This window comes from Argentina anserina, chromosome 3 (genome assembly GCF_933775445.1).
Source record: "Argentina anserina chromosome 3, drPotAnse1.1, whole genome shotgun sequence".
NCBI lineage: Eukaryota > Viridiplantae > Streptophyta > Magnoliopsida > Rosales > Rosaceae > Argentina > Argentina anserina.
Window position 1 is genome coordinate 3214775 of NC_065874.1, and position 10891 is coordinate 3225665.

Below are 10891 nucleotides of genomic sequence, written 5' to 3' on the forward strand. Positions count from 1 at the left end.
GGTTGTGTACATATTCTTACAATCTTACCCTAGAAAAAGTGATAAAGTGATTAAAAGCTAAAGCAAGAGTACTATCTTTCTTGTTTATGTTATGAAAAATCTCCATGCAGTTGGCCATTCACTTTTAGAGCACCATAGAATATTATATGTCACTACCATATAGTACTATTGATCTCAAGTATTCTTTAGCCCCTGAACTTCAAACAGCTGGTGAGGCTCTATATATATATACTTTCTGAGAAAGGAAGAGGAAAAAGGGGTTTAGTTAGGTGGTCTTAAAGCATATTATTGAGAGCAAAAGGCTATATAGTGCATGCATCAATCTCAACTTTCACTGTGCCAATTGTGCATATTGATTTATCTGGCACTACCAAGCATTGTGTTAATATGATATCAAAAGGTGCCAGTTATAGCAGTGCAGTATATTACTTGCGGATCGATTAGTGACTTTTTAAGACTGAAACTGAGACTTTTTGACAGATCAACCAAGAATCGAATTGCTTTGCCATTGTTGTTTATCTAACAAAGCTACTATTGCCAACAACAGTTTCCATTGCAAGATATGGCCGAACAGAACATGTTCTAATCGTACTTTTCTGTCCCTAAGAATCAATTGATATGTATAAGTAATGACTTACTTACCGGAAACTTTGATTTGTTATAAGGATAATAAACCTAATGATAGACGACACATTTAATTTTGAGCATGTCTTCTATATACACATGCACACATGATCGGTACATCTGAAAATGTTGTACTGGAGAGCATTTTCTCAGAAAGATGGACATGATCGACTGAATAATGAGGCGCCCCTTCTGAGGAATTGTAATTATTAAGAGCATTTCGAGTTTTTCTCTCATAATTAAGAACCAGTAATGAGAAAACACATAAGGATCCCAATTTCAAAACAACCGTATACTCATGCCTTAGAACGAGTTTTGTGCAATCAGAGTCAGCAAAAGTGAGCTTCCAATAGCATGCCTAATCCTTTCTTGTATTATCAACTGAGAAATTAAAAAGGAGACAGGAAAACAATGTTTAAGGACATGTTGACATAAAAGTTGCATATTTTTTTATGTAAATGCTAATCACTTTGTTTCAAAGCCATCTTTTTCAGGTCTTAAATGGAATTGCAGTTGCTGATCAACTTTTTTGTTGCTTCTTTTGCCTTCCCTTGACAATTGACCTTGTACTGATTGTGGTTGTGCAGACCTTATTTGGGCCAGGGTTGCTTTCATCTCTTAGCAATTATTTGGAAAACTAAAAAGTAATCTGATATGGGATTTCTTTATTAAAGGAATCTTGATTTAGTTAATCCAAAAGGAACATCATTTCCAACACTTTTTCCTGATTTATAATGTAGACAAAGTACCTCATATCATGGTTATCTTTTACTTGGAAATGCATGCATTTTTCTTTGATGCTTTCCCAGTCCCCTTTAATTAAGAAGCGTAATGGATTTGTAAAGAACACAGTAATCTGGGTGCATCTTTTTCATTGTTGGGGAACCTTCATTTAAAAACAACCCGTCTTCTTTCCCAGTGAATATATAGAACAAAAGATCAGCACAACTTTCTTAGGAGCTGTTGATCTTATTAATGTTTCGATTACTTATGAGTGAATCCAGTGGTTTATATGTGTCATTGGTATCCCATACACCCTAATCACATCCTTAATTGGATGATATCTCTTACAGAAGATCTGATTTTGGGTGGAGTTGGAAAGTTGTAAGTACTAATTAAGTACCTGCTGTCATGGTTTTGGTTATCAAGTTGTTCTAATCAAATGAAAAAGAAAGTCTTCCTTTTCTTCTTTACTCATTAATCTATGTGTTAATTAAGTATTAAGTTTCTTAATCTAATCGGTCGCCGGTTGGAAGCTTTGCAATGCCAGCTCAAAACAAGATTAATAAAATTCCACAAGTTGCAGAGATAGATTATTGATAAGATTAGAGACTTAAAGAAAAGAACAAGACAGAACAAGGGAAAAAGCGAGCAATTGGCACGGGAAGTCTATCAATTTCTATATTCTGATGACTTAGAAACGGAATTATGCTTTGCATTTTGAATATGACTTGAAATTTCTCACAAAAAGTTTTTCATACTTCATCTTCGTGTATTTGTATATGTATGATGTAAAGGATATACAGCAAACATGTATATATTCGTACTTAAATTTCACATTTCTCTTACATTTGATTAGCCTGCATGCAGAATATCCTAGTTTCAAGTTTCTTAAGGAGTTTGGTGTCGATCAACTAGACTTTATTAATATTATATATCCATATGAACGCCAGGTGTTTTCTCCATGATTCTTAGTTACCAAGCGAATGACACAATCAAATTGCATGCAGTGACACATTCCGTTTTAATGCGTGTGTTCTGAACTTCTGATTTACGTGTTGACAGACCAAGCTTGAAGAACATATCAACAAACCAGTGCTCAAGGAACAGCAAAAATATATTCTGGCATCATGGCATTTTATATAAATGCTTGCCTCCAGTGTGTGGATGTTCAATCATACTCAACCCTACAACTCATCTCATCTTTCTACCGAAAGGATTCAATCAAAATTACTACAAAGGGGACTACAAGATTAGCCCTACGATTAATTACATGAAGAAACTGAAATTATTAACATAATATGTAACACAGCCTGCCGACTTTGTGCACTCTGACCACAAGAGATTATTCTCATGGTTTGGCATAAGATGCATGGTCAGATCAAGTGTCACTCCAGGTATCGTCATCATCATCATCCCCATCATCGCTTCCAACAGCCTGAGAAGTTACATTAAATTGTAAATTTTACTGCACAATACATGTCAAGGGAATGACAGAAATGTAAGTAAAGGAAAGGGCAAAGGGGAACCTGGCGGATAGCATTTGCTTTCTCCAGAATTGCAGTGACTTTGACATGAGTAGCAGGTCCTGGTGTAGTAGTCATTGGCTTCGCTGTCACTGTGCGTCTCAGGTTGACTGACTGGAGAGTAAACGGCAGATTGGCACAAATGAGCAATAGTATAGTTTATTATCTATTGTAAATAGCTTGCAAGGTCACAATAGGGTACTTATCACAATTGAAAAAGTGAAGCACTGATTAAAACATTAGTGTTAGTCTACTAATCGACAATGGCAATGAACAACCATAGAAATGCTCAACGAATACAAAATCTTTTATGGATCCAGAGCAATAGATCTGTTCCAGTTAACCGGGCATTCATAATCTACATAGGCACATTTTACACATAAAATAAACACTTTGAAAAGAAGACAAGTGAACTTTAGGATTTAGGAAATGGCCAAATGACAAGAGCGATGGCAGACTAACCCGTGCTCTGATTTGTTGTAAGAAGTCATTCTCATCTATCTCTTTGCTGTTTAGAGCCTGATCAGATTTTTGGTGTTCATTCACCTGCTGGTTCTGCTGCCACAAGAAGTATTTGATTATATGTTCTTTTGCAAAATTTGGTACCACACTATTCTTATTCTTTTGTAACTTTTAGAACTTGAACAAGTAGGATAGGAGTAAAGTTAGACAGTACCGTGATCTTTGGTTCAATACAAACAAGCTCTTCGTTCACTTCTTGCTGCTTTAATGGCGGTTGCTGGAAGGTGATAGACCCCAAGGGGTCTGTATTAGGTACATGTTTAAAACCTTCAGATACATCTCGAATTTCTTCTGTAGCATTGAACTGAGGCTTTGAAAGACACCATTCCACTGGAGGGAGAGGTGGTGGTCCTGGTGTAGATTCCGCAGGACATCTCAGGCCATGGGCATCCATTAGTGCAGAATCATCTTTTGGTTCTTGCAGAAGTACAGGTTTGAAAGCGTCTAAACTTGCAAGATCAAATAAAGGATCAGAGAGATACTGTACCAGACCATTCTCAGAGTAAATGCTTTTGATCCCACCATCACTATAAATGGCATTGCTGGCTATTTCCCCTAGTTCTGGAGAGCTGGATATATGTTCCACTGATGAGATTCCACGTAAGGCATTATAACTTTCATGGTTGTCTCTGTCTGGAGTTGCACTAGACTCCCATTGTTCAGAATTGAACTCAGACTGATGGCTAACACAGTCATCAGATATGTAAGGAGATGATCGACAGAAAGTGTCATCGTCAGAATCAGAACCAAATTCATGCAGAGGGACAGCAGGTTCTGGGATCAACTGGAATGACTGAAACATGTCTCTCACGCTTCCATGGCTTTGATTTCCATCAGACAACTTCAATTTTAGTTTGGATGTTTCATTTCCATTAATGGGTTGGAAAGATATCTTCATATGTTCAAGTGGCGGTGATGAAGGAGATGAATGAGCTGCAAATCCATCTTCAGACTGCTCTTGGAAGGCTGTCCCAGGATATGATTGGTACACTAATCTCTGGTGTTCACTTTTCTGCTCCAATTCATCAGCATACATGTACCTAGCAGGCTCAAACTTGTCAAACGATACATTTCTACCAAAACCATTCTCAAGTAACCTACGACCAAGACCAAAAACCAGAGAAGAGTTCTCACTGTTCTCTTGATTTAAGTCATTAGAAGCAGATTTAGCATATGGAGCAACTGGTAACACAATTTCAGGTTCCAATGTGTTGGTTTTTCTCCAACCATCCTCCAAGACATGGTCAAATCCATTGCTCTTATTAGAATCACCAATATTTCCAAGCTTTGTACACAAATCCACAGGTGAAACTCCATTAGATATTTTCTCTGATGAGATGTCATCCCCTTGACCTTTATCATTACATCGATCATCCATAGTCAGCATGCTTGGTTCCATTTCATTCTCATCTACTATAACCTTGTAAGCATAATTTGAGATACCATTTGTCTCAGCTGTACTTTTGCTAGCAGGATTCACAGGACTTGCCATGGAGAAATCAGGAGGTTTTGATGGCTCAAGCCCTAACATACCACCATTAGTCCAGAAATTTATTGAATTACTCCTGGAGATGTCAGCAGGAGAGTCTTGCGACTCATTCATGCCACCATTAGTCCAAAAATTTAGTGAATTACTCCTGGAAATGTCAGCAGGAGAGTCTTGAAGCTCATGCAAACTGCTTATGATCTTATCTTGCACAGTAGTAGTTCCAGAGCTAGAGGGTGCTGAATCACAAACAACAGTTTCTGACCTTGAATCATCAATAATCTCAGTTCGATCAGAGCCTACATAGTAGTTTGAGTTAGATGGTTCCACGCCTACTTGAGGGTTCTGCTCAGGGACAGTGCTCTCTAGTGATGCCAAGCTTGGTAGATCCACTGGCATTTCTCTCTTGGGGAAAGTGTGAGATGTTGCCCTCTGAGTTTCAAACCTTGGAGTATGAGGATTTACACAATCCGTGGTGATCTCCTGGATTCCATCCGGTCCTTCCTTGTTGACAAAAGTCGGGACAGGTTTTACTTCTCGTTTTGTTTGACAATCAAGATCATTATCAGATTCTGATTCGATGGTATTGAGCGCATCCATGAAAGTGTCTGGTTCATCTGGCCCACTATCAATTTCATCAATTTGGTTCCCACTCGAGGTCGGCTCCAAAATGTTTTCGCCATCAAAGAGGAAATCATTTTGCTGGATACTCCTACTGTTATCAGCTCTCCCTTCATGTGCATCCAACTCGTCCATTGTAGGGAGCATTTCTGTAGTTTCATCCAAATACATCTGTTGACCAGTAGGATCTACTATTTCTGCCTTCTCATCCCATTTACCACAAGAGGAACCAGAGGTAACTTGGTCCTGCAATGAACTTGCAGGAGAGTTTCCATCTACAAACACAGTTTCACCATCACGCAAAACACATTCAAAAGTATCATTACGAAGCACCGATTCAGAACTAGGGGATTCCTTGTATTCTTCTTGTTTGGCTTGCAGGGAGGAACTTGAATGTGCAACATACTCATTATATCCCAAATCAGTTCTTGAACTAAAAGAATTAGAATTGTTTCCCAGGTCAGACTTTACTGCCGCCATGTCAGTTGAGGAGATAGTTCGTGAAGGTGAGCTTCGCCCATTCACATTAGAAGAAATAGGTTGCCTTCTGCACAGTCATACAGCATGAGTATTTTAGTTCCAGTAAATCAAAGACGGAACCATAAGAAGCATTTTATCTTATGAATATACACATTTGTATGTGAGTATAAAACTATGAATCTGTAGGATACCTGCTACTGTGATTAGATATCGATGCAGGACGTGATACATCTCCATTGTTCTGTGATCCTTTCTTTTTCTGTCCATAGCAACATTTAATTAGACAGGAAATAATCTTGAGGTACTTAAATTAACAACCCAATAACAAATTATAAAATTCAATAGCAGAAACATGAGAACTACAATCATGGTTATTACACAGCAGGATCAGGACAATGAATTTTATCTGTGAGCCCTCTAATGATGACACTTTTTAGCTGAATCCAAAGCAATTTTGTATACCTTGCTTCTGTGAGCCTTTCCATCTCTTTGGAGTTTTTCAGCAGTTGCTTCATCAGGGACAACCGATGTTCTTTTGAAAAATGTTGGATCTGAATATCTCTTTAAACAAGAACCTGGACCACCAGTATCAAATCTGAATGACAGTGAAGGTTCAATCATGTAAGTATGCAATGGTCAGAAAACAGATTTAAACTTCATAACTTGACTATGCTTAATAAAAAAATATGTAAAGAAAAGAATATATCATACTTGTCAAGCAAATGCAAACGCGGAGGATCACTACATTCTTCGTATGAATCCATGATAAAGCGAGGCAAGTCATTGTAGATGAAATGATGTCTTTCACTTCGAATGCGTGGATGCCACTCTAAACCTGCAAAGCAACTGCTATCTATTAATGATTTACTTGACAGGATATATATAATAGCATAAGGAGCAGACAAGACCATCTTCACGGTAATGAAAATACAACAAAGAGTAGTTACTTAAATACCACACATACTCCCAGCAATAGACTAAAAAGCTTAAGTATAAATGCCATGCCAAATCATTATGAAACACAATACTAAAGCAAACACCTTACAGATGAGGTACAAGGACCATACCAGCTGTGTATGCAAAATGTATGTGGCTTGTTTGAGCAAGTACAGCCTTCTCAAGGGGAGGAAGTGCAGCTTCAATGTGTTGCACGCGAACCATCAGCTTATGGCTTCTAGAAGCTGTAGTAGTCACTTGTTCTTGCAAGCCATGAAAAACCTCTGCTGCAAATCTACATATGGATAGTGATTTGTTAGTCAATACTGTTTTATGCCAATATTGTATAATAAACAGTTGTTACAAGAAGAAGTAACTTTTCACGTATATTGTAACAATTTAAGCTCTTAGGAATAAAAATTATTTAACGAATAATCATTATATTTATTATGAGTTATGTTTCAGACTTGGTCACCGAAACAAGAGACCCACTCTACAGTCTCTACTCATAATAAGAGGATGATCATGCTTTATGTCTCAACATTTTATTAGTGTAAGACTGCAGTAGGCACTATTTGACAAAGTAGGGAAACCAGTTACAAGGTTTGGCATGTGCCCCAACTTGAGGGCCTCTCCCTAAGCACATTCAACATTAATTTCCAGCCAAAAGACAAGCCAAGTTAATCTTTGAAGTACCTTGCGGACGAAACTTTTTGGCCATGTTAGAATGTCACTAAACCTGAAACATTTCCTGCAAAGTTATATTGCTATTGTTTCAATCTAACTTAAGTTTCTAACCAGTACTCTAATTGATACTGCAACTCCATCTTGCAGCATGAATGGTCCCTAAACGGCCAATATGACCATCCTAAAGGCTTCTACTTTAAAGACAGAAACTACCACGAAATCTAGTAGTTCTCCAATACTATACCTACTGAATAGGTGTAGCTTTCACTTAACATATTCTAAGATGACAACACCTAAATCAACTCAACCTACAGATACAGGATCCAGAGCTCTTTCATGTCAACTACCATTGAAAGTGCATACTGCATACTACATGAAACACTTCAATTTCAAGATCTTTTATCTACAACATGTTACCTACACTTATAAGAGTCACAGCTGCTATGAAGATCCAACACTACAACACTAAAACAAATACCCTGCACATTTTCCTCTTCCTAACTCATTTCTCATTCATAAGCATACCAGATATTCAACTCCCAATCACATAATTCAAAAAAAAAATCAATCTTTCATGAATCAAAATATTCAAACCCCAATTTGGACAGCTCCAAAAACCACAAATTGCATTTAACTTCAACAACAGAATCAAAATTTACAAAACTCCCAAACCAAAAAAATAAAAAACCAAACTTTCAACGGTAAAATGCAGACGTTGAATGAGCTAAACCCAAATACAAGTAGCAAAAACACAAAGGAAAAAGCAAGAAACTTGAAAAGGGTAGTGAAAGACATACTCGGCAAGATCACCCAACTGACGCAAGATCCCGACCAGGCCGGCGACGGCGACGCCGTCAAGAACAGCCTTGGGATCTTCTCTGTTAGCCTCTTTGTAAAGCTGAGGCTGACCAAGGCTATACTCACTCTTCACCTGAAACCTCACCAGAGGCATCTTCTTCTTCTATCTGAGTTTTTAATTTCTGAGCAGAAAGATTGAAATTTGATTGAATTTAATGACTTGGGTGAGACAAAGGTGAGAGCTTTAAGATGAAACAAGTGCTGCAGGCATTGAATGAAGGAATGAATGGAAGAAAGAGTAGGTGGGGTGATTGAAGTTGCTTAACTGCTGAGAGGGACTCACTGTGTGTGTGAGTGTTTGGGATGAGAATGAGAAGAAGAAGAGAAAAAAATGAGGGGACATTGCCAACTCTGCAAGCCATTCCTTGCAAAATGGAAAATCATTGTCAGGGGGCTGGTTTCTATTTACTTGGATTGCACTTGGGTTTGCATAAAATTACTTTGGTGTCCTAGAAGTACCCAAATTTAAGGAAAATGTATTAGGTGTTTAGTTATTCTGTGTACCCAGTGTCATGTGATATACTCAACCATTTATATTATTTCATGGTGTAGTAAACATGCACGTGATTAGGCCTGAGACTTTAGACGCGAGAACCGTTTAGAACCGTCAGAACCGCACTAAAATGGTCGATTCGATTCGATTCAAAAAAAAATTACTAATCCTAAAATCCCGCACCGAAACAACCGATTCGATCCGATTCCGGTTCCTTTTTTTGAAAATTATTTTGGAACCGTTAGAACCGAGTATTCACAATTATATAAGAAAACCCCTAAAAGAAACATCTTTCATCGCCGCATCACTCATCACTTTCTTTTCTTTACTTCTTAGACTCATACTAATCAATATATAAACTAAAAAAAAACCTATTCGCTTTGCCTTACGCCTTGACTTCCTCTATTATTTTGTTACTCCCTATAATCCAAATTATCCTAGGTTTGCAGTCTCTCTCTCTCTCTCTCTCAATTCTTTTTGAAATAATTGAGTATGCTAATTATTCATCATTGGATAATTGTACTAAAGAAGTTGTTGACATTATGTATTTACATTTTGAATTTTATATTTTATATGGTTATTATTTAAGGCTTTGAGATAAATATATATTACAGTAAACTTTTAGAACGGTAAAAAGTTGGAAACCGACCTGATATTTGCGATACGATTCGATTCCGGTTCGTTTTTTCTTTTTCGATTCCGGTTCCAGGCCTACACGCGGTGAAATTAGAGAAAATTATTTAAAATATGAGTAACTAATCAGAAACAAAATAGTAAAAATGAATCAATAACATTAAATAAATATGCTACGTAGACTATACATGTACCGGATACATTAATAATTTTTCTAATTGATATCAAGAAATTATTCGTAGTTCCGGATTACCGGGTGACTATAAATCGATGCAAGCGAAGGTTTTATTGGCTTTAAAGGGGATTAAAATGAGTAAACTTACAAACGAATGAAACGTATTAGAATTAGTGAAACGTCACGTGGACGACGATTTAGGTTGTCTTGAACTTCAATTAAACACGTGGTAGTTTGAGAATCCCCTAATAATTTCTCATTTCTATATCCCTAATGAAAAATAGCTTCTTCTTTTTTAGTTTTGTTTTGACACGTAGAAAGTTAAAACAATTACACATGTTATCTAGTTTTGCAAAAATAATATGTAGAAGAGAAATTAGATGATTTCGGTCATGAAATGTGATACATGATGAATCAAATCAGTTTTTTTTTATCATTTCAACATCTAGCATTTTTATATTATTTCAAGTATTATCAATGAGGATATGAGAGTCAATGATATTTCCAGAATATTGATGGGCAAAAGTGGAATAGTTATGGGTCCTTGTGGTATTTGTATCTTCTTGTTTGGGAATAAGATTCTGTGATTGGAAGTAGATATAGATAAATGAAAGACAATGATATATTATAAATGTTGATTGTATGCTCAGCAAATTATTGATTATACGATCGTGAAATTAATTAATGAACTACCAAGTTTTTCACTTCAGTACCTTTCTCATGCATCATTTTCCATTATTATGATCAACCTAACCCTTTGTTCTTATTACCCTAAAATATTAGTGATATGATGACTTTAATAAATGATCGTTACAGACTGTATTTTTCATAAGGAAAATACCCAATAATTAGAAACATGTAGCTAAAGAGGCCAAGAACTTCAGACCAAAAGGAAAAGAAAGGCTATGTCACTAAGATTCGAGTCCAAATAATATATGTGCAATAGCATAACAAATACGAAGGTCCCCATATTCTCTCAGTGAGTAGGGTTGACTCGCTCCATCTTAAAATTTGGTGAAGAATTGACCTCAATTAGATCAACAGTCAAGAATCTTAGTTAGTCTTCACTTCACCCCAAGAAAACTGAACAATAATACCAACTAGTAGGGTTCAATAATCAAAGTGGTAAT

At 36.8% G+C, this 10891-nt stretch overlaps 1 protein-coding gene across 3 annotated transcripts; it reads right to left on the bottom strand.

Annotated features, from left to right (window-relative positions):
- Positions 1-2449: 2449 nt before the first annotated feature.
- Positions 2450-8845, bottom strand: LOC126786133 (protein SCAR3). Of its 3 annotated transcripts, none has more exons than XM_050511859.1 (9): positions 8400-8845; positions 7047-7210; positions 6691-6814; positions 6442-6574; positions 6171-6238; positions 3547-6046; positions 3333-3428; positions 2874-2984; positions 2450-2782 (listed from the first exon to the last, which is right to left on the bottom strand). In XM_050511859.1, the coding sequence occupies exons 1-9, from the start codon at positions 8552-8554 to the stop codon at positions 2726-2728; spliced, it is 3408 nt and encodes a 1135-aa protein (XP_050367816.1). In that variant the 5' UTR covers positions 8555-8845; the 3' UTR covers positions 2450-2725. The 3 variants fall into 3 exon arrangements, with proteins under 3 accessions (XP_050367816.1, XP_050367817.1, XP_050367818.1); XM_050511860.1 differs by having other exon boundaries at positions 3333-3425; positions 8400-8842; XM_050511861.1 differs by lacking the exon at positions 8400-8845 and having other exon boundaries at positions 6691-6825; positions 7047-7187.
- Positions 8846-10891: the final 2046 nt, after the last annotated feature.

Bases quoted from the DNA above. Each gene is read 5' to 3' on its own strand.
- LOC126786133 (XM_050511859.1), bottom strand. From the start codon at position 8,554: ATGCCTCTGGTGAGGTTTCAGGTGAAGAGTGAGTATAGCCTTGGTCAG. The intron at 7,211-8,399 runs GTATGTCTTTCA...ATCCATATGTAG, and splicing joins CAGTTGGGTGATCTTGCCGA to ATTTGCAGCAGAGGTTTTTC. The intron at 6,575-6,690 runs GTATGATATATT...ACTGTCATTCAG, and splicing joins CGTTTGCATTTGCTTGACAA to ATTTGATACTGGTGGTCCAG.